This window comes from Aulonocara sp. 'chitande type north' Nkhata Bay, linkage group LG1, assembly GCF_057382095.1.
Source record: "Aulonocara sp. 'chitande type north' Nkhata Bay isolate Kocher_YH1m ecotype deep benthic linkage group LG1, A_spYH_male_GT1.1, whole genome shotgun sequence".
NCBI classification, from domain to species: domain Eukaryota; kingdom Metazoa; phylum Chordata; class Actinopteri; order Cichliformes; family Cichlidae; genus Aulonocara; species Aulonocara sp. 'chitande type north' Nkhata Bay.
In genome coordinates, this window is record NC_141344.1 from 33,422,265 (window position 1) to 33,445,888 (window position 23,624).

At 40.3% G+C, this 23,624-nt stretch overlaps 1 protein-coding gene and 1 long non-coding RNA gene across 2 annotated transcripts; both read left to right on the top strand.

The window, feature by feature from the left end:
• Window positions 1–10,447: 10,447 nt before the first annotated feature.
• Window positions 10,448–15,242, top strand: LOC147339408 (uncharacterized). The gene is made up of 3 exons (XM_086288874.1): window positions 10,448–10,988; window positions 11,068–14,270; window positions 15,182–15,242. Exons 2-3 carry the CDS (start codon window positions 11,893–11,895, stop codon window positions 15,240–15,242), a joined length of 2,439 nt encoding a protein of 812 aa, XP_086145000.1. The 5' UTR covers window positions 10,448–10,988; window positions 11,068–11,892.
• Window positions 15,243–15,377: 135 nt separating this feature from the next.
• LOC147339409 (uncharacterized) lies at window positions 15,378–16,877 on the top strand. The gene is made up of 2 exons (XR_015130263.1): window positions 15,378–16,684; window positions 16,802–16,877. It is a non-coding gene; the product is annotated as an uncharacterized LOC147339409 (long non-coding RNA).
• The last annotated feature ends 6,747 nt before the right edge of the window (window positions 16,878–23,624 follow it).

Sequence of the window (23,624 nt, forward strand, 5' to 3'; positions counted from 1 at the left end):
CTTACAAGTTATTGTGGAACCTACATGAAAATGAAATAGTGTATTTCAGCATATTCACAATCTCACCCCTGAACCACACACCCCAATACTTATCTTGGACCAAACCTGTGTCATTCTGCTGACCTCAGATCACCTTAGACCTGTCCTGCTGTGGATAATGATGTATTATTCATAGGCTGCCACCATCTGGCACATCAGTTTACCCAGCCACCTTGGCAGTCATCCTATCAAATACAAACAAGCAAGGAAGGGGCAGTAATCAGAACAGTCCTTACTCTACCCTCTGTAGTGTCCGTGCCAAATGAAGATGAATTCAAGTTAAAAGATTTCAGACACTGACTTATACATATTTATCAATGAAAGGATAAAATTTTCTATTTGGACTAATGGACAAATTGAGAGGGGCTAGATCTTTTATAAATCCCTTTTAAATAAAACCTGTCACCACAAGGTGGAGCTCAAATCACAACAATAAAAGGGAGAAGAAGCACAAACTATTTCCCACACAAAGGGAAATGCAAGATGACTGCTGTCATACCAATACCAACAGAGACTTAGAAGTATATAAGAAACAAAGAAAGAATATAAGAAAATGCAGAGATTATACTGCTCTTAGCTATATAGTTCATTTAAAAGGTTTGAGCTCATTCTTTTATCCTTCGAAAGAAAAAAAACATCATGTTAAATTTACAGCAGAGTTATTAAGCCACCTAAACTGACAGAAAAGCTTTTTAAAAATATATAAAATGTGCTTTATTTTTTGAGGTTTGACAGAATTCTTTAAATATAGAATTTTTACTGGATCTGACTAATAACCAAACTTACAATCATTATGCTGAAGCAGCACCAAGCTGGACAATAGGTCATGTAATCAAATAAATAATAAATAATTCATGTAATGACCACTACATGATGATATCTGTTTGATTTGGATGTTTACTGGATGATTACTGTTTACTGGACAAGTTCCTCAAATTCCTCTTCATCAAGCTTTACCTGAACATTGCGTGTGTGTGTGTGTGTGTGTGTGTGTGTGTGTGTGTGTGTGTGTGTGTGTGTGTGTGTGTGTGTGTGTTTGCAGAGCACATCAGTGCATACTGTGCATTTTTAATAAAGCCCACAAAGTTCTCTGTTGTGGCGCTCATAATCTGCAGAAACAAAAACATGAAACATGACCTTGTTTCAAATGGTTGCGCTCAAACAAGAAACACAGCTCACAGCACAAATTGTTTGTGTCTTCATTTGTGCTACAAATAGAAACAGTTGAGCCTCAGGTTGGGGGGCCACATAACACTCCATGTGTTGTCTGCTTTTAAGAATTAAAAATCAGAGTCAAAAGAAGAGGTCAGGTTAAACAAACAAACTATGATTGTAGACTTCTGATGTTTGACTTATATGTGAAGATTATATATGAAAATATTAACTTTTGCCCCAAAAATTTATATACCTGAAAATGATTGAATTAACATACTAACAAGTATACTAACAGATATACTAACAAATTACATGTATGTGCGTGTGCATGTGTGTGTTTGTGTGCAAGTGGAGTGAGACGTGTGAAGATGATAAAGGAGGATCCAATCGCAGGCACTTGTAAAGGTGTGAAGGTGGTTTATTGAACACAAAACACAAATAGAAAAACGGCAAACGGGACTGCAGACTACCTAAACTGAGAACAACTAAACACGAATTAGAACACGAACATGAAGGAGGATGGGCAGAGGTAAATGACGACGGACAGCAGGGAGAACACACGACTGGAACATGGTAGATACACAGACGGACCAGCGACTACTACAACAGAAGACACGACTTAAATACACTCAGAGAAACACAGGGAGATTACACACAGGTGGGGGACACAGCTGGAGTAATTAACGAGACGAGACAAGGGAGGTAAAACTGAATACACTCACATGAGACGCAGACCTTCACAATAAAACAGGAAACAAGAAATCACTACACAAAGACGCAGACTGGACACAGATCAAAACCCACACCAAACATGAGAACACAAAACCTGAGAGTAAAAACCAAAACCAGAATCACAGAAACAATAGATAAATAATAATAATAATAATCAACAAAGCACCAGAGAACAAAAAAACGATCATTCAAATAAACCAAAACAAGAGAACTCAAAATGCTGGGTTGAACCGACCCAGAACCGTGACACTTCCTGTCTTACTATGAAATGTAGTTTTCCATTGTGTTTTTTCTAACTTTCTGTTTTGCCTCTTTTCATCAAACAGTACACTTGGTGACCATGTTAGTTGATTGTTAGTTCAAACGTATGAAAGGTGACTAAAATATTGTAATTTTATTTTAGTATTTTAACAGAAACTATAGATGAAGAAAGAGCATTTTGTCATTAAAAAACTCGCACACAGACACAATTAGGTTTAACATACTGTGCGAAGCAATCTTCATCAAAGTGTGTACTGCTTTACACTAATGGTACACTGAGCTAAGTACAGTGTATGACTTCAGATGCTGGAATGAGAATTATAGCAGGAGGTGGAGGATGTGTCCAAAGATTCCATGGATTACAGAGCAGAAAGCATTTTCTTGTAAATTCTTCTAGCAACATCATCACAATAAATCCTCAGCTTAATGCCTGTGTGAAGTGTACATGTGTGTGTGCAGTGTGTGTCTCTGGGAATGACACAGTACAAATAGGGAAATAAAGAACTTTCCCATATGTGGTTTTAAAGATAAGTTCTTGTGTTAAGAAAAAGTTAAATACAGGCTTTTGCCTTGAAGTTTGGTTCTCTTTTCCTTTCTTGTTTTGTGCGACCTCAGTGCTCTAAGTATAAAGAATCAACAACTGGACTACTTTGGATTTCTGACCAAGCCAGAAAGTCAAAATTAAGTAGTAAACTAATTTATCTTCAACAAAAACAGGCACTATACCAAGAACAAGATGAACTTTTTCCATACAGATCTTGCTTAGGTGTGAATTTTTTGTTTCCTCAAGTTAATTATAAGGAAAACAAAAGTCTTTTGTGCCCCAGACACATTTATGACAAAGGTAATGGAAACTTGAAGTTCCCTTGCAGGTGTTGCTAAATCTTCTATCAGGAACCTTGGGATAAATTGGTAACACTTTATAATAAGTGCACACTATTAAGCATTAGTTAATCATCTGTTAAGCATTAGTTAATGCTTACTTAATTCTCTCTACAGCATCTACAAAGTATTTCTCATAATCAGTTAATAGTTTTCAAGCACTGCTTTAAACACTTTATTCATGATGAATAAGCTAATGTAAAACACTTTTTATTAATTAGCAAATCTGGAGACTCAGGGGTAACAGAAATGATAGACTACTGTCAGAACACCTTACAGTTATTGAGTGGAACGAGTGGCTCGCAAAAAAGCGCAAAAATGGTACATTGGGGTGACTGATATATGACATTTCCAAAAAATACAGATAATTCTAAAAGTTAATGTTGCTACTGCTATTTTTTTTTTCTTTTCAAAAATGTTATTTGAAAAGTTTATGTAAAGAGCTACAGGTCATATAGTTTGCATCCAGCCGTGTTCTGTATTACCTCAAATATTGGCTGATAGTTTATGACACTTTTTATTTTTGTATCAACATTTGTGTGTCCAATCTGTCAGCATTGTTCTGATATTTCTGTGATTGGCATCTTAAAAATACAGTGCGTTCTGGATCTACCCTGTGTGTTGTGATTTATTTTTTGTTACAATGTATTTTAAATACTTCCACATGTATTAATTAGATTTTAAGGTATATACTTTAGATGGGCTCACTCAAGATACTTTACTAACAAGTAGCAAATGGTTTGTAACTTCCTAAATAAGTTTATTAAGGTATCTATGAGTATTTATAGATACTCTATCGAAAAAGAAGTTGGTCGATAGTGAGTTACAGCATAGAGTTACAGCATTGGCAGCCTTTAAGTGACAGTTATAAATGTATTGTAAGACATCTGTTAAGCTATAGCAGCTGACTGATGTAACCCTGATATTCAGTGTTTATAAAACATCTAATATGAAACTACTATGTGTAGTACATGTAGAGTTTATAGTATTATATAGGGTATGTTAACCATCTATTTACCTTTTACCAATGATTTTGTATACCATTGAACATCCTGAAATGACTGGTTTGTAACTGATGCAGAGTAGTGTTTATAAATGATTAATCAATGCGTTTTAGAACATGAAAACATAATTAATAAAAAAGTGTTGTACATTAGCTTATTCATCATGAATAAAATGTTTAAAGCAGTGCTTTAAAACTATTAACTGATTAGGAGAAATACTTTGTAGATGCTGTAGAGAGAATTAAGTAACCATTAACTAATGCTTAACAGATGATTAACTAATGCTTAATAGTGTGCACTTATTATAAAGTGTTACCGATAAAGTTTGACTCTGCTTTCACATTGGATCCTTATGTTAAATCTCTGGTTCGTTCTTGCTTTAAGAGTAATATTGGCAAGCTGACTTCCAGTTTCATACTCTGAATTGGAAATTGTTATTCATACATTTATTTCATCACAATCTTGAGTGTTGTAATTCATTATTTGCTTGTTCTTTGGAACATCAGCAGTGTTCAGAACTGCTGCTGTAAGGTTTCTGACAAGATCTTCTAAGTATTCAGATGACACAAGACGGCTTCCACAAGTCCAAATCAAGATTCTGGTTTTGACTTTGGGAGCACCACCATGCATCAGTGAACTTTTACATCCATACATCCCCAGCAGATCTCATCAGGGATCAGGGCCTACTGCCTGTGGGTTGACAGGTTGACAACTACGGGACAGAGCTTTTGCAAGAGTGGCCCCTGGAATCTGGACTTCTCCACCTCTGATCTTAAGATCTGTGGACTCAATGATTTGTTTTAAAGCCGCTAAAAATGAATCATTTCAAACTTGCTTACTTTTGGTCTTTATGTTTTTAGTATTTCTGTTGTGAAGCGCTTTGCAATTTTTATTTTAAAAGGTGCTATTTTAATAAAATTTTACTTTTCTTTTATATGGCATGGGTAATCCTAGAGAGTTACTAAGGGTTGCAGTGTATTATGAGTGAAGTTGAAATGTTGTGTTCATTATCAAGTTTTATTAAGTAAAATTATTGTGATGAGAAATAATTAAAAAGCAAGTGTCTATGATGTTCAGATTGTCTGTGAAGTATACAGGGTGGGATCAGAGTCTCCTCCCATTCACTGCAAAGTAACTACGTAGATCAGGAAGGGAAGAGAAAAAAGTCATTCTTCCAAGTGAGAAATGTGGTTGCCTTCTTTAGTCAGATTTTGCTGAGGAAACAAATTGTCAGGCAACTGTTGTTAATTGGACAAGAGTTTTGTTATTGGTGTCATTCTTTTGGTTGTGGTACAATGACACACTGGCTTCAGAAGTGCCTGTTTTGTTGTTTACTTTGGTCAGGTTTTTGGATGTATGATTCATTGATGACCCAGGCCAAAAATGGCAAGCCACCCCTCCAGGATTAGTTGAGATGATTGGTCTAAGAAGGAAATTAAATTCTTTAGACGAGCCTTGAACTTCCAATTCTACTTAAGTGGTAGGACAGAATTGCACTTCATTGTGCCTTTGCACATTCCACAAAGAGAGATTTTATTTATGACTCTCACTTAAAGGTGTGGGCTGACACTAGAGAGGTTAAGTCAATTTCCCCAGGTGTATTTTGTTTATTGTTTTCCATGATTTGGGCCCATTTTCCCTTTCATGTACTGCTATTGTTTTTTCTTATATATGTAACTGATTTTTCATGTTGAGACTGATAGGTTGTGTTGGAAAAAATACAAATGAATTCAAGTTCATCAAACCAAGTTCTCTGAGCGTTTTTAATAGTCATCCACTTTTGTCTAGCAGTCGAATCTAACAGTAACCATTTAAACATTAAAATCTGTATCTCAACTATTGAAAGGGGTGTTACACATTCCTCTGTTTACATATGTAAACACATTTTGTACCCCAAATGCAGTCATCCAGGACTTAAGCCCTTTTTCCATAAGTACCTATTCGGATCGACTCAGGATGGTTCGCCAGGATTTTCCATTAGGTCATAGTACCTGGTACGAGGTACTTTTTTAGTACCTGCTCGCCTGGGGTTCCAAACAATCCGAGCAGGTCCTAAAATGTGCCATTATCAGACTGCATGCCGCCGATTGGCTGGTCAGTAGTGTCACTCAGTGATTCATGAGAGTGTCTTGTTCACAAAAGTTACAACTTCAATTTCTTTAACAAGGAAAATGGCTAGAAAAAACACAGTTGGGATCCCAGAGTCCAACGAAAAGCACAGACTGAGCAGCAGGTATATTCTTGCTTCGATGTCCACCTTTTTTGTAGTTTTTGTGTCGCATATTAATTACATAACAGGACACTATGACGCGCTTCTATGACGACAACCACACAGTTAGGTACTACTGGATTGTAGTGGAAAACCAGTCAATCCGAGTCAAGTTGTGGAGATCCGTGGAGAGTCGATTTGAGTAGTTACTGATACAATGGGGGCTTTGAGTGACAATGCCTTTCAAAGTCCTAACATAAAGTGTTCGTTTAGTAGGACAAAAACAGCCACCTGAGCGAAGGTCACTGAAAGGTGGAAAACCTGTCGCTTGTTTGTTTAAGCTGCACAGTAATCAAACACTCCCACTGAATCAATGGTGTGAATTGTTTTTTCACCAGCAAGCCTGTTAATGTCTTTCACAGTCTGGGTTTTTCAAAGCACCAGTTTCAAGTTGGTACACGCTGACATCATTTTTGCTCTCATGTTTTACAAGAGGTGACATCTAGGTTGAGACCCACCTATGAAAATATGGAGGTGAACTGGAATTATACAACCCACTGGCACATAAACATCATGGTAAATATAATAACAGAAGTGTATGCACACCTGCGTCAGTCTCTGGTATAGTTTGGTTTGCAGGTGTTGAGCCTGAAGATCTGGCTGCCTACAAAAATATTAACAAAACTAAAACATGTATGGCAATATGCATGAATGAAGGTCTGGACCAAATCCCATTTTAAAAGTTTTTAATAAAACTGCATGGTGCTGCAGGCTGCCCCATGCTTATTTTCTTTCCTGGAAAACTGATAAATAAATAGTCAGTGCATAATTTGAAAAAGAAGAAAAAAATCCATCCATCCATCTTCTTCCACTCATTCGGGAGAAAAAATCACTACATTAACATGGTGGAGGGTTTGTGTGTCCTAGGGATCCCAGGGGCTATGTCGGTAGGGTCAGCCATGGCTAACCGGTCCTGGGTGCGGGACCAGACAAAGAGCAATTCGAAAGACCCCCTATGAGTATATGATGAAGGGAACGGTTCACCCTGCCTGTGATAGGGTTACCAGGACCACGCCCTGGAGCCAGGCCCAGGGATGGTGCCCGAGGGCAAGTGTCTGGTGGCCAGACCTTAGTCCATGGAGCCCGGCCGGGCACAGCCTGAAAAAGGGACATCAGTCCATCCTCCTGTGGGCCCAACACCCGCAGAAGCCGCCGTAGGGGTCGGGTGCAATGTTTATTGGGAGGCAGCCAGAAGCGAGGCCCTGGTGGATCGGTCCATAAAAGAACCATATCATATTTTTACTCTTACTACCAAACCTTTTTGCACAGTACTGCAATTATAAAGTGTTTATATCTTAAGTGAAATTTAGCAAAGATAACCTAAGAATTTAACTGAAAGTAGAGCCAATACAACTGCATGCCCGTGATTTAGGAAAGGGGCCCTTTTTTTTAACCCTTTCTTACTATGTCATATTAGCATATCCCTGGATGCCATGTATCTGCAGCCTTTCTTATCTTCTTAAGGTGTCTCCTAGTCAGAGCAGACAACAACAGGAAAAAAATCCAGCTCACTGCTTCGAAGCCATGGCATAAAAACTGACACTCTGCTTCAGTGGATATCAGATATCACACTGATTCAATCAGAATAAAGTGTACTAATTGCACAGCTTACAGGATTGCCAATCAAGTACATCCCAGTGAGCTCTAACAAACCAGTTAGAAATCTACCCCTGCTGACTTAGCAGGTAATTGAGCACTCAAGTAAGGATCAAGTCAGACGAGTCGGCATTCACAAATGCTGCTAGTTTGGATTTTAAGAGTCGTTAAAATCTGGTAGGCAAGTATTGGTGGAATAGTTATTATTCAAGTGCTTTTGTATTTATTTGTTCAGACATACAAGCATCGATATCTTAAGATTCTATGAAGTATACAGACAAATAACTCACAGAACTGCTAAAAACTAAACCTGTTGTTTACTGTCGTTATTTGTGTTTCCTTTTTTAACTTCAGTAGGAGCTTTGTTTGCTGGAAGAAAGGGCAGATTTGGGATTTGGGGGGATTTTTTATACTTTGATGAAACATGCTCTCATGTTGTCTTAAACACAGCAGGTCCCTGCACCCTTCCATGCCCTTGTGAGGGTATGCCAAAGCTGTAATATCATACTGCAACATATCGCTTCAGTTCTCCACAGGTCACATTCCTTCTTGCTGGTGGAAGACGGGAATCAAAGTGAAGAGAGAAACAGGAAAATGAGAAGTGTTAATTCAAAAGTAACAAGGAAAGTTCAAGAAGAAAAGCGGAGAAAATTGGATGAAGGCACACACAAAAAACAACAAAGAGGAAAAAACAGAGTTATGCGATCGAAGTTCACCAACACTGAACAGCTTCTGGCATGGCTCATCCTTTCTCATCATACACATTCCTGTCTGACATGCTCACAAAGCACCATTGTACTGAACTGGGTCTGACTCATATCCTTACTGCTACCTACCTTATAAGCTATAACCACATATTGTTCACACCAAGACACACGGTTGGCCTTGAGCCACCTCCATTGTGTAGAGTTATGGGCTGACAGTTTTAGTACTGCCTGTAAATGATTCTCCGCTGTAGAGAGAGAAGGTGTGAACTTCAAACGATAAGGGGAGAAGAGAGGAGGAGGATGAAGGGGATGTGATATGGTGCTGCTCCAATGTTATGTGACCTAAGGTTGAAGGGGAGTCAGTGTTTACCAAGGTCAGTGTGTAAAGGTCCAGTTTTGTTTATTGATCTAAGCCTGAACAGCTACGCGTAGTGTCCAGTAGAGGGCTCTGTTGTTTAGTTAGCGGCAAGCTGCACTTCCAGCTCAGACCGGGTTTGTGGCGCACATTTCCCAGTAGGCAGCTCTCAATGAAGCGTGAAGCAGCGTGATACCGGACTCTAGCGAAACGAACAATTTGCAGCCCTTGGAATGCGGAGCGAGGTACATGTTTTAAGTTGTATTTCTTTGCTTAATTGATATTTTGTTGTATTTTCTGCTTTATTTGAGTTCATATTTGTAATAAGCGTCTAAGAAAATGTATTTTGTGTTTCTGTTTAGTTTTCATGGTGCATTGGCGCACCTGGCGCACTGTTAGATTCTGAATGAATCTCAAAGTAAAAATTACTGCACCCGTCGAGGCTCTCTCTATTTCTTCCTTGGTCCGGGGGACTGCTACAGTGAAAACTCGATCGCTGAGTGAAGGCTACTTGCTAGCTCCCATGCCAGATGAGTGCAGCCCGTGCCAGGAGCTGGGTCCGTGTGTCAGCTGTGAGAGATTTCTACACCAGTCAAGATCATCTTTGCTTCGTTGCCTACCTCCCCTTTGAACTCTGATGGTCACTTTACGAAGGTGCAGGTATTATGCCCATTAAGGACTTTGCTGATAACAGGACTCTGCACTCTAATTCAGAATTACTTGCCTTAAATATTTTTGTGGTTACAGCCTTAAAGGTATACTGCATTGCACTGAGTAATTACAATCTTTAAATTGTATGGGTTTATTCTTCTTGAAAGTAACGTATATCAGCGGTATTTACAGTTACATTTTGTCTAATATGTGGGTGCTAATCTGTTTATTTATGTGATGTAAACGTCTGATGTGAGCATTGTTTCCAAAAGTAACACTCACGTAAGTTTAAGTCCAGACGTTATCGCATAGAGCAACATACACATTACAGTAACAAAATGTTGAACGCTGCTGAAGAAGCCGACGACTCAGAGCAACAAGGAGTAAGATCCAGCAATCGTGAAAGGCATTTAACTGAAAAGGGTAAAGAAATGCAGGAATATGAGGCAAAGAAAAATGAGAAGGCATTTAACAAAGCTTATGACACTTGGAAGAAGGCAGCTAAAGAAATCAGAACAAAGCTGAAAACTTTCTGCTCACCTGAAGAGCTAAACAATGCCAGTCATGACATAAGAGACAAGCACGCTGTAGTACAACAGCATTATGAACCCATTCGCCGCAGCCAATCCATGACGCCCGACATTGTTAAGCGAATGGATGCTTGTGCAGTGCTTACAACTGACATTTGTGAAGTTGTTGCTAAACGACAGGAAAATATCGATCAGCTCTTTAACGATCGCCTTGAAAAGGAAAGAGTACGAGTGATGTTAAGGGACTATGGTTCTGTGTTTGGTGATACAAAAACTGAAACGTCGTTCCCAGAGGGTTCAGTTGCACGCTCAAAGGCAGATTCTACTGGCAGTCGTGAGGTGGAAGCAGAAGCTGAACTTGCAGCCAAAGTGGAACAAGCAAAGGCCACACAAGAAATATTGGCACAGGAAACCAAGATCAGCCAAATGGAAAATGAGTGGAAAATAAAGGAAGTGGAAACAAAGGCAAAGTTGGAGGAGGAAAAGACTAAACTTCAACAGTTAAAGGCAGACAGCGAAGTGAAAGTAGCAGCTGCACGAGTAAGAGCCCTTAGCGCTCAAAATGACATTGAAAGCCATGATCAAGTGTCCTGCTACAACTTAGAAAATTCCGCAAATCTCCCCAACAGCGCACCACGGCTCTCTTTAAATCCACAAGCACCAACATTTAGACCTCACAATACTACTCCAGAACGTGAAGAACTTAGCTTAGTTCAAGCCCTCGCCAGCTCTCTTACCCTAAACAGGCTTCCTGTACCTGAGCCCACCATCTTTAGTGGCGACCCCCTAAAGTTTATGGATTGGAAGGTATCCTTTATGGCACTAATTGGTGACAAACCTTTACCTGTGTGTGAGAAAATGTTGTATCTAAAGAGCTATCTTGCAGGTGAAGCACGAAAGGCAGTAGAGGGATATTTCTTCCGCAACAGTGAGCAGGCATACGCAGGCATTTGGAGCGTTTTAGAGGAAAGGTATGGCAGCCCATTTGTTATCCAAAGAGCCTTTAGGGCTAAACTCACAAAATGGCCTAAAATAGCTGCCAATGATCCTAAAGCACTGAGGGAGTTGGCAGATTTTCTCCAAAGCTGTGCAGAGGCTATCCCTCAAGTCAAAGGCCTAGAGATCCTTAATGATTGTGAGGAAAATCACAAGCTTCTAAGAAAACTGCCTGAGTGGATAGTGCAGAGATGGAGCCGCATTGTGGTGGAGGAGCTAGACAAAAGCCAAGACTACCCCAACTTCGCTCGCTTTACAAAGTTCATACAAAATGAAGCTAAAGTAGTTTGCAATCCTGTTGCCTCACCATTCCTAATAAACGAAAGGGCATCAGAAGAGCAGCATGTTAAAAGAGCGAAGGCACTCAGTACTACCATCCAACCAAAGTCTCCACCAATCCCAGTATCTACTTCTAGACCTAAACCCCCATGTTTGTTTTGCAAAGAAGAATCGCACGGCATAGCTAAGTGTCCTGCTTTTGCAGCGAAAACTAGTGATGACAAGAAAGTTTTCATTCAAGAAAATCGTCTCTGCTTTGGGTGTTTGAGGAGGGGGTCATGTAACCAAAGAATGCAGAGGACGTCACTCCTGTAGTAAGTGTGGTCGGCGTCACCCCACCTGTCTACACACAGAAAGAGTGAATGAACCTAAAGAAAAGAAAACTGAGGATTCTAAATCCCCAGATGAAGGTGCAAACAAGGAAGTGCATAATGTTATGACTCATGTACTAACAAGGAAACTATCTTCCACATCCAGCATAGTACCAGTATTTGTGTCAGTTGCATCTGAGCCTGAGAAAGAAATACTTACATATGCCCTGCTTGACACCCAGAGTGACTCATCCTTTATTTTAGAGGATTTGGCCTCAGAACTAAATGTAGACGCCCAACCAGTGCAGTTAAAGCTTAGCACCATGACTTCCGTCGACACAGTCGTTGCAAGTAAACTTGCCAACAACTTACAGGTGCGTGGGTTTGATTCTGAGACTCGTGTCCGAATAGAACACGTCTACTCTCGTGACTTTATCCCAGTTGACAAGTCTCATATCCCTACCAAGGAAACTGCACTTCAGTGGCCACACCTTGAAGGCTTAGCTAACAAGTTACAGCCATTGCAGAACTGTGAAGTAGGTCTATTGATTGGTTATGACTGCCCATCAGCACTAGCCCCCCTAGAGATCGTCACAGGCAAAATAAACGAACCTTTCGCACAAAGAACCCTACTAGGATGGAGTATTATTGGTTCTGGTAATCCTCACCTAGACAGAGAAGGTAACCAGAGTTATGTGCACAGGATCACAGTCAAAGAAATGCCCATACCATCAGCCACAGAAGTACTCAAAGTCCTAGAGACTGACTTTAATGAGAGAAACTATGAGGATAAGTATGTATCACAGGATGATGTTCGCTTCATACAAATCCTCAGTGATACAATAAAACAAAGATCAGATGGGCACTATGAGATGCCGCTTCCCTTCAAGGGCAATGATCCACCAGCGCTTCCCAACAATAAGAAGTTAGCCACAGTCCGACTGCAACACCTGAAGAAAAGGCTAAAGGCTGATAAACAGTATCATGAACATTACTGTTCCTTTATGAGAGACATTATCAGCAGTGGTGATGCAGAATTAGCACCTCCTTTGTCTGAAGGCAAGACTGCATGGTACATCCCACACCATGGGGTATATCACCCGAAAAAACCAGCCAAGCTAAGAGTTGTCTTTGACTGTTCAGCAAAATTTCTCGGTGTCTCATTAAACGACACTCTTCTCACAGGTCCAGATATGATCAACTCATTGGTGGGGGTACTCTGTCGTTTCAGAAAGGAAAATGTAGCCATAATCTGTGATATCGAGAGAATGTTCCACCAGTTCTCTGTTTGTCCAGACATGCGCAACTATCTGAGATTTCTGTGGTGGCAGGATGGACAATTAGACAAAGAACCCAGAGAATACAGAATGGCTGTACATCTATTCGGTGCCAGTTCATCCCCTGGATGTGCTAATTTCGGCCTGAAATATTTGGCACAACAGTACAGAGCAGACTATCCTAAGGCCTCAGAGTTTGTTGAACAGAACTTTTATGTAGACGATGGTCTAACTAGTGTCCCATCAGTTAAACAGGCACAAGAACTCATCACCGAAACACAAGCACTTTGTAGACTTGGCGGTCTACATCTGCACAAGTTCAACTCAAACCAAAGTGATGCGCTTTCCCAGCTGGAACCCTCAGACAGAGCAGACACCACAGAACCGCTCGATCTCAAACCTGACACAACAGCTGAAGGCCATGTGCTCGGCATCCAGTGGTCAATCAAAAATGACACTTTCAGTTTCAAAATAAACACTAAGGACCAACCTCCTACTCGCCGGAGCATACTGTCAGTGATCTCATCCCTGTACGACCCACTAGGGTTCGTAGCTCCCTTCACCTTAAGAGGCAAAGGTATCCTACAGGAACTGTGTCGCAGAGGCATTGAATGGGATGACCCCCTTCCTGACAACTTACGCTCACGGTGGGAGGACTGGAAAGATGGGTTGGAAAGACTAAAATCGGTTGCAGTGCCTAGATGTTACCACCCACCAGAACTAACAGACATTGTAAAGGTGGAACTGCACCACTTTTGTGATGCTAGTGATTTAGGATATGGTGCATGCTCCTATATTAGGTACCTCAGCAACGAGAAGGTCCACTGTAGTCTTGTTATGGCTAAGGCAAGAGTCGCACCTACCAAGGTCACAAGTATCCCGCGATTAGAACTCTCAGCCGCAGTCACATCAGCTAGAATGAGCAGCATGCTAAAAGCAGAGCTTCAGATGTGCATTAATGAAGAGTTCTTTTGGACTGACTCCCAAGTAGTCTTAGCCTATATTAACAATGAGGCACGACGGTTCCACGTCTTCGTTGCCAACCGTGTTCAGTTAATTAGGCAAACTACAGATCCCAGACAGTGGCACTACATTGACACAGCTCAGAATCCTGCAGATTACGCCTCTAGAGGGCTCAGTGCATCAGAAATCATGTCAACATGTTGGTTGTCTGGTCCAAAGTTTCTGTGGGAACTAGAGATGGACCGATCCGATATTACGTATCGGTATCGGTCCGATACTGACCTAAATTACTGGATCGGATATCGGAGAAAAATAAAAAATGTAATCCGATCCATTAAATATCACGAAAGCACCTCACAAAACTTGCAACACGCCGTAACTCACCTCAGAACGTTAGCACGTCTGAGCAGTATGCCTCACGTGATAGAGCGGCTGTGGCATGCGGGACCTGTCGGTGCTCTGGATAGCATTTGGAGCTTCGCTAGCAACCCGGCATTTCATCTCCGACAAAGTTATCCCCGAGAGAAGTAAAGCAAGTGTGTAAGTCCATCTCTGAATGTTTGTAAAGCATTCCTGCGTTAAGCTTAAAAAACATTATATCGGATTCATATCGGTATCGGCAGATATCCAAATTTATGATATCGGTATCGGTATCGGACATAAAAAAGTGGTATCGTGCCATCTCTAGTGGGAACATGACATTTCATATGCACCCAGCCCCTCAGCTGTGTTGTTAGTAGGGGATCCAGAAGTCAAAGCAGTCAAAGCTCTCACAACTCAAACAAGTGAACAAGACAATATCCTCAGCCGTTTTTCAAGGTTTTCAAGCTGGTCAATGCTCCTTAAAGTGGTTGCAAGGATAAAAGGATTGAGATCCAGCAAAGCCCAGTATGGAAACTTTGTAACAGTAGATGAACGGAGAACAGCTGCTGACACAATAATAAAGCTCCTTCAGCAGCAGGCCTTTTCTCAAGAGATGGAAGTGTTGAAGGTGGGAGATAACCTTCCGAGTTCAAGTCCCCTCTTTAGAGTAGATCCAGTGCTAGATCAAGGACTTCTCCGTGTTGGAGGAAGACTGAAGAAGTCAACACTCTGTCAGGGACTTAAGCACCCCATCATCCTCCCAAAAGACCATCACATTACAAAGTTGATCATTGCTCATTTTCATGCACAGATTTGTCATCAAGGTAGAAGCCAAACTCTCATGGAAATCAGATCAAATGGGTTTTGGGTGATTGGTGGGAGCAAGGAAGTTGCAAAACTAATAAGCAAATGTGTTCAATGTCGAAAACTAAGACGTTCACCAGAAGAACAACGCATGTCTGAACTTCCAAAGGAACTAGTTGAAATCTCAGATCCTTTCATGTATTGTGGAATGGACTGTTTTGGACCATTTGTCACAAAACAAGGTCGCAAAGAGCATAAAAGATACGGACTCCTCTTTACATGTCTTTCCTCACGTGCAGTCCACATTGAGATGCTTGAGGATCTTTCTACTGACTCTTTCATCAACGCTCTGAGATGTTTCATCAGCTTAAGTGGAGCTGTTTGTAAGTTGTACAGTGACCAGGGTACAAACTTTATTGGAGCCAAAAATGAGCTAAGAGAGTCTCTTAAACAATGTGACATGGATGCCTTAGAAGCATTCCTTGCCAATAAACAGTGTGAGTTCGTCTTCAATGCCCCATCTGCTAGCCATGCCGGAGGTGTGTGGGAACGACAGATTCGAACCATCCGCAATGTTCTCAATGCCACCATTGCTCAATGCCAAGGCAGGCTGGATGACAGCTCTCTAAGAACTCTATTCTATGAGGCGATGTTTATAGTTAATGGTCGACCACTGAGCGTCGATGGAATCAATGATCCTAAATCTCCTGAACCTCTAACTCCAAATCACCTCATATTGATGAAATCAAAGGTTGCACTGCCTCCACCAGGAAAGTTTGTGAAAGAGGACTTATATGCAAGGAAACGTTGGCGCAGAGTCCAGTATCTCACTGAGCAGTTTTGGAGTAGATGGAAAAGAGAGTACCTTCTGAACATATCTATGAGACAGAAATGGCACCTACCACGTCGAAATCTTAAAGTCAATGACATAGTCATTATCAAAGAAGACATGCTTCCCAGAAATCAGTGGCAACTGGCTCGAGTGGTTGAAGCACCAGAAGAAGATGACGGTTTGGTCCGCAGAGTCAAGCTTCAAGTTGGCGATCGAGGCTTAATAAAGAAGCAGGGAACAGCACACAAACCTCACGTAGTTGAGCGACCTGTTCAAAAGCTTGTAGTTCTATTAGAAAATAACTAATTGATGTTTCAATCAATACTGTCACATCAGGCGTATTTGCGAAAGTTTATTGATGATGTATTTGAAATTGTGTTCGTTCTTGTAGTAATGTCCATATGTTACAGCTGGAAATCATGTAAAGAATGTTGTTTATTATACATGATTTGGTGGGAGTGTAAAGGTCCAGTTTTGTTTATTGATCTAAGCCTGAACAGCTACGCGTAGTGTCCAGTAGAGGGCTCTGTTGTTTAGTTAGCGGCAAGCTGCACTTCCAGCTCAGACCGGGTTTGTGGCGCACATTTCCCAGTAGGCAGCTCTCAATGAAGCGTGAAGCAGCGTGATACCGGACTCTAGCGAAACGAACAATTTGCAGCCCTTGGAATGCGGAGCGAGGTACATGTTTTAAGTTGTATTTCTTTGCTTAATTGATATTTTGTTGTATTTTCTGCTTTATTTGAGTTCATATTTGTAATAAGCGTCTAAGAAAATGTATTTTGTGTTTCTGTTTAGTTTTCACGGTGCATTGGCGCACCTGGCGCACTGTTAGATTCTGAATGAATCTCAAAGTAAAAATTACTGCACCCGTCGAGGCTCTCTCTATTTCTTCCTTGGTCCGGGGGACTGCTACACAGTGTGTGCAGTGTGTGTGGCATGCTGTTTTTTCTCCCCTCCTGGTGTCTTCATTCCTGTCAGCTCGTACTGTTCATGAAAGTCCAAAACATCAAATTTTTACCTGCTTGAGTGTGTTTGTTTAAATGGTAAAATGGTAAATGGCCTGTATTTATATAGCGCTTTTCTAGTCCCTAAGGACCCCAAAGCGCTTTACATATCCAGTCATCCACCCATTCACACACACATTCACACACTGGTGATGGCAAGCTACATTGTAGCCACAGCCACCCTGGGGCGCACTGACAGAGGCGAGGCTGCCGGACACTGGCGCCACCAGGCCCTCTGACCACCACCAGTAGGCAACGGGTGAAGTGTCTTGCCCAAGGACACAACGACCGAGACTGTCTGAGCCGGGGCTCGAACCGGCAACCTTCCGATTACAAGGCGAACTCCCAACTCTTGAGCCACGATCGCCAAACAGAAGAGGAAAGCTAGAAGACGGATATGAAAACAGAGGAGAAAATAAAAGAGGATTTGAAAGAGAGCCTTAATTTCTGTACAATTTCTGTATAATAGTTCTATCATCACCATAAAGAGGATACAGCTCATTTCCACTGTAATTATTAGACAAAAGCAAAACAAAAATCTCATAAAACAACGCTCCGAAAGCCTTTGGAGGCTATTAGATAACAATGTTACAGCTCAAACTGCCAATACAAGTCATCCCACAAATATGAACTTTCATCCTCAGTGTAATTCAGCAGGGAAAGGGGTGGAAAGAATTAAAAAATGTTTATTTGATGCTTTATTTGAATGTTGAATTCCTGTAGACTGAGAAACATAACGGGGCCTTGGAGAATTTGTAATATGACAAATACAAGAAGTTTCAAGAGCCCAAACTTCCAGAAAAGCAGCTCACTCTCTGGCCAGTATAGTCATAGTCATAGCATTTTGTATATATTCATTTAGTTTTCTTTGTCCTTTTTAAACATGGTTCAGGAAGTTTGTAGTCAGATCATTTTTTAACCTGTTTGGGAAGCATATCTAAAATTAAGGTCAAAGGTCAAATGTGACATGATATTTGTAGGTAAACTATAATGTGATATTTTGTACCTCCTTATGCCAGTGTCATTCCTAAATGCTGCCAATACAAACAAAAGTAGCAGAAATGTAATCATGGTTTTTAAGATAAGAAATATTTTATGAAAGTTGGATCTTATTTGGCCTGAAATTCAAGGTTAGCGTGATATTTAGAATGCCCATTTTTTTCTTTCCCTATGTGCCTTTGTATTGTCAGAACAGACAGTGGCAGTAGGAATCAGCGTCTGAACTAGTTCTATACAGCATTATTATGGCTTGCTGTGTGGCAGATTCTGGCCAAGAAGAACTTTGAAAGCACTGTGATCTCCAAAACAACTGAAATCCCTGTTTGAAAACTTCTTGTCATGCTGAATGAAAAAAATCAAACAAAAAAAAGAACTAAATAATTCTGGCATAACTGCAAAGTATTAAAAAACGTCTATTGTTTGACCTGTTTCTCTCCTCACTGAGTAAAAAACAAGTTTTATTCATGGACCTCACATTAGCTGAAGAAAAAAGAAGAAAAAAAAAAACAAGAGAAAAGCAGCAGGGTTGAGCCTGTTGTTTTCACCTCTTCACATTGATACTTAAAAAGACATGGTGAGCGTTTGCCCACAGCCATCGTGAAAAGTATAGGCAGGGTTCTAGGTAGTGCTGCACCTACCAAGTCGAGCATCCCTGAGGCAGAGGTGTGTGTCTGTTAAATGGGACAAGAGGGGAAAAAATCCCCAAATTCCCTCTGTGAATGGCACTGGGTAATTAATCTCCAGCAGGGGTTTGCCCTCCTCTCTGACATATGAGTGACACACAGGCTTTGTGTGTATGCATGAGTGTGTATCTGTGTGTGAGAGAGTTGTTTGACTGGCTCTCCCCCAGGCCAGCTCCATCATGTCTGCTTCTTCTTTTGATGTTCCTCGCTTCTTTTTCCCTTTGCCTTTCCTCTCTTCTTCCTATTTTCTCTTCCCTGCCTGCTGTGCTCCACGCTGTCCCTTTTCTCTTTTATTTTTGGTCTTTTCCAAATGAATCATATCGAGAATGTGTGCATGACAGCCCGTAGCCAATGGTAAGATGATATGTATAAATGATGTGTATACAACATATATTGCTCTGGGGCCTGCATGATCTTTCTTCTTCTTCTTCTTTCTTTCTGTCTTTTAAGGTGAACTGTGAACTCAGCAGGGATTAAGTATTTGGACCTAAAGCTGTGTTTGACCAAGCCTATTTTTTTATTAACAATAAAGCTAATGCTAATGCATATAAAATTACTCCAATACTCCATGCTTAATGAAAAAAGGAACATTGTAAAAGTAGATGAGCGTTACTGGCAGGACATAGTCAAGTACCACAGTAAAAGTGCTGGTTTGGTCCCACTGCTAGAAGTGGAAGTACTTGGAATTACTTTATATACATCTCTCCAAGCAAGGACAGCTGATGCATCTGAAATAAAATGAAAGAAGAGAAAGTTTTCTGTTTTTAGTTTCTGGATTTTTTCTCTTAACTTGGATTTATTTTTTATAATAATAGCAGATGTTGTGTCCTTTGAAGAGTGGGAAACATAAAATCACGTGAGATGTTTAGAAGCACAATCGCAAGATGAAATGATTAATTGATTATTGGCAACCTTCAATTCAAAGGATGCTGTTTGCAGAAATAACATGAATGTCTTCACACTTACAACACTAGCACCTCTTCTGAGGCAGTACAATGGCCTGTTGAGTCTACATTTGGGTGGAAACACTTTTGAGTAAGAGACTCGAGTCCCATTTTTTATGTTAAATATACGTATTTATTTAACCTCCTGAGACCCAGGAAAAAAAGTTTGATTTTTTCATATAAGTATGTATTTCAAGTATTGGGTTGGTAAAAAAAAAACAAAAAAAAAAAACACATTGCAAAAACAATTAAAAATTTAAATTAAAAATTAAAATTTTACAACATGTCCACTTCAGTGCACAAGGGGAGTTCATTGATCACGAATGTGAAGCTAACAATATTCAAGCGCTATTTAAGAATATTAAATGATCCACTGAACTCTGTGTAAGCAGGATATTAAAACATGTTTACATAACAATATCATAAAAAAGTAGATTAATGGTCAAGTCATTGACATTTCACTAGCTGTAAGCCATTGGTTTAGGAACAAGTGATTGCACTGGGCTTTCTATTTCACAAAAGTCCATTCATTTATGATATCTGAGAAAGCACTGTGATTTTTCTGGAGACACAGGCTAACATTTGCCAATTCACACATCTCACATATGTTTTACTGTTGCACCCAAGCATTCTGCAACTGAAAGGCTTTGGACTATTAATCATTTCAGGCAAGTGGAGTGCACCATATTTTCTTACACTCTCATCCAGTTGGGGCATCCGTTTCTTGACTTCTGGAGAGAACTCTTCATCACTGGTATTATTCAGGTCTTGTTCACATGTTTGTCCCTTGTTTATCAGTTACTCGGCCAAGAGGAGCTTGAACTCCAGGTACTGGGAGTTCTTTTCAGCTCGTTTCATGACCTCGCTATACGCCATATGCTGGTTGGTGAAGAAGGACAAGTCCTGAATTAGTTTTTAGTCAATGTACTGCTGGAAATACTGCTGTAGGCTCCAATCATTAAGTGTCATTAGGGTACCTTCATCTCCAATTCTGCATTCTTTCAACAAAGGCATGAACCTAAGATAATGGAAAATTATTTAGCAAATCAAAATTCAGAAAAATGATCTATACTCAAATATCCAATATAGTTCATGTTGAACACTTTTACACCATCTTTATAAGTTAAATCAATTTACTGGAAATTTACTGGAAAACATTTACCCATACTTTTTATTACTCAAAATCAAAAATTCCAGATTCTCCTACATGTTGGTTCTGGACCAGATAGGACGACGGCACATTTCAGCTGACCCTGTGTCTTTCTCCATTACATCTGCCCCTGCATCTTGATATTCTTCGTCTGACTCCTTGGTTCTCACCCTCTCCTATCTGGCTCGCATGACTCTCATCTTCTGAAAGATCTATGTCTGAATCTCCTTCAGTGATTCTGTTAAGAATTCTCTCTGCCTCTGTCAAAATAAATTTAAGTTCAAAGTCCAGACGTCCACTAGAGTACACATTAAAAAATTAGTCATTTCCTCTGTGAAACTAAATAAGCTTCGTTCTGAAAACCCCTTCAAATTACTTACTAGATGTTGATTTTTGAAAATTAATCAAAATCTGAGTTTAAAAAACATTTTAAATGTAAATATCATGCTTACCTTTCTTTCCTCCATAAAATGTGCTTGTGGGCGTGCCAGCCATTTTGAAAAGGTGGAAAAAAGACCGTTGGCAAGGCCACACCCCCACACATGTGACATCATTTTAAAGGTACTGTTGTCCTCTCAAAGGCTACGTTCACACTGCAGGTCTTAATGCTCAATTCCGATTTTTTTAATCAAATCCGATTTTTTTTGTCTGGTTGTTCATACTACAAATAAAATGTGACAGCAAATGCACTCTAGTGTGAACGGTTCATGGCCCTCAAAGTGGCCCGCATGCGCAAAAGAAGACGTCACAAACAACATGCTCTGTTTACTGAAGTAAAAATGGCAGCTACAGAGCTAGTAGGTGTTGTTGCAGCAGTCTATCAATTTCTGCACAGTCATAACCGACAGAATTTTGACAAATTAATTAGAGAAAGAAGGACACTGAGAAAACAGAGAGCCCGTGCTTTAACAATGGCCTTGTTTGGAGCAGTGGCTGCTACCTCCGTGCAGAGGTATATATGGACACTGAGTCGTCAGGACTCAGCACAGTGGCATGTAGCGTATGAGAGATACAAACAAAAACTAAATGTGTACTACAGTGCACAAAAATGAATTTATGGGTCTGAATTACTGGTGGCAAATGTTCTAGCCTCTTAAACACAGCCATGTGTGTCTGCATATATTATCTGCATTTTATTTTAGGTAAGTGAGCTTCTTTAACTAAAAAATCTTGCTGATTAGTAACAGTGATGGGCTGGGTCTATGGGCCGTAACCTGAGAAGCAGCTATTTGTAAGTAATGTCGAGTGTGTGTTGGTGCTGCAAAGAAGGAAAGCCTGCCACATTAATGACAGCCACACTTATGTAAAGCTCCAAGCAGTATTTATAGAGTCAGCTGGGCTTCAGAAAGGGCGCAGTCAGAAAGTCCACAAACCACAAGTCATGGCATGCTGTACTCGATGCACATGGTACACAGTAAAAGTACAAATGTCTTGTGTTCTGGGGGCCTCTGGATGTCTGGAGTTTTGATCTCCTCCATACCTGCTTGATACCATAGAGGACAGGGCTGTGGCTCCCCACACTCTCTAGCACATCATTACATGGAGAAACCTTTGGAATGCAAGCATGCTGATCCACACAGGTATGCACACAGGTGTACACATGGGTATTCACAGATGCGGACTACAGCTTTCTTGGCTGCTGCCTCAAAGCACACTGTGCGCTGTCTATCTTGCGTGCTGCACAATATCGTTTATTATTTAGTAACTATTGATATCTATGACTAGCTAGTTTATTGTGATGGTGCTTTTTTTTTTATTATTATTATGTTGCTCTTTGTTGTTTGCTGTCTCCCCTGTTTTTTTTGTTTTTCTTTCTCTCCATACAGGTGACCCAGGAGTTTTTTTTTTTGTTTTTTGTTTTTTTTTTCTCTCTTCCCCCCCTTCTCACCGTCTCTTCTCCCCTTTGGTTTTCTTTCTTCCTCTCCCCCTCTTTCTTTCATTCTTTCCCCCTGTCCTATTAAAAAAAAAAAAAAAAAAAAAGGATGACAAAGGATGAACTGAAGCTCCGCCATCACGTGATGTCACATGCTGCTGTTTCTGATGTCACTTCCAAAAAAAAAAAAAAAAAAGTACAAATGTTTCTTAATCAAGGCAGGAGCATGCGGTGGTGAAAAAGCAAAAGATCAAAGAAGAGTTTGCAGGCAATGAAGAGGCCAAAACATTTATACTACCTCTTAACTCAGAGTGTAATGGAAGTGTGTAGAATTCTTATCTTAAAATATGGAAAATTAAAACTTCATGTATAGACCAAACCACTAACTGTAAAGTGTGGTGTTGATGTTTCCTTGCTTTTTTACTTGTTTGGGTTTTTTATGTGGTATGTATGACTGGATACCACTGTGCTCAATGACACCGTGTCTCTGATTGTGACTTCAGTTCTTTTCTGCCATATCTGCCAGAGCTGCATCTGTGTTTACAGAGCTGCCCAGGAAACACACACAACGTGAATACTGACACATCTGTATCTGTATATATTACCATGAAGGCTATTAATAGTAAATACATGAGTATGGCTCTCTTGTAATGAAGGGAAAGGAAGTGTATACCCCCTCTGTTCTCCCACTCGCTATTTTTCTGGTGTCACTGATTCATTTTCTGGAGTACCTTCATCTTCCCAATCCCTGACTGACTATAATTAGTTGGTGGTAAATTACTGTAAGTTAAAATAGGTTAAGTAAAGTCATGTAAAATAGCCAGTTGAAGAGAAATGATCAGTTGCTTAGCGGTTCCATAGTTCCATAGTTCCAACACGTGGGAGGAGACTTATCTCTTTCAGGTTGTGTCGGGAAAGGCATCTGCTGTAAAAATCAAAAATGCAAAGCTACCCATGGTGGTGAC

Coding starts and splice junctions, on each gene's coding strand:
- LOC147339408 (XM_086288874.1), top strand. CDS start 11,893: ATGACTCATGTACTAACAAGGAAACTATCTTCCACATCCAGCATAGTA. Junction 14,271..15,181: donor CGATCCGATATTACGTATCG/GTATCGGTCCGA, acceptor TTTCATGCACAG/ATTTGTCATCAAGGTAGAAG.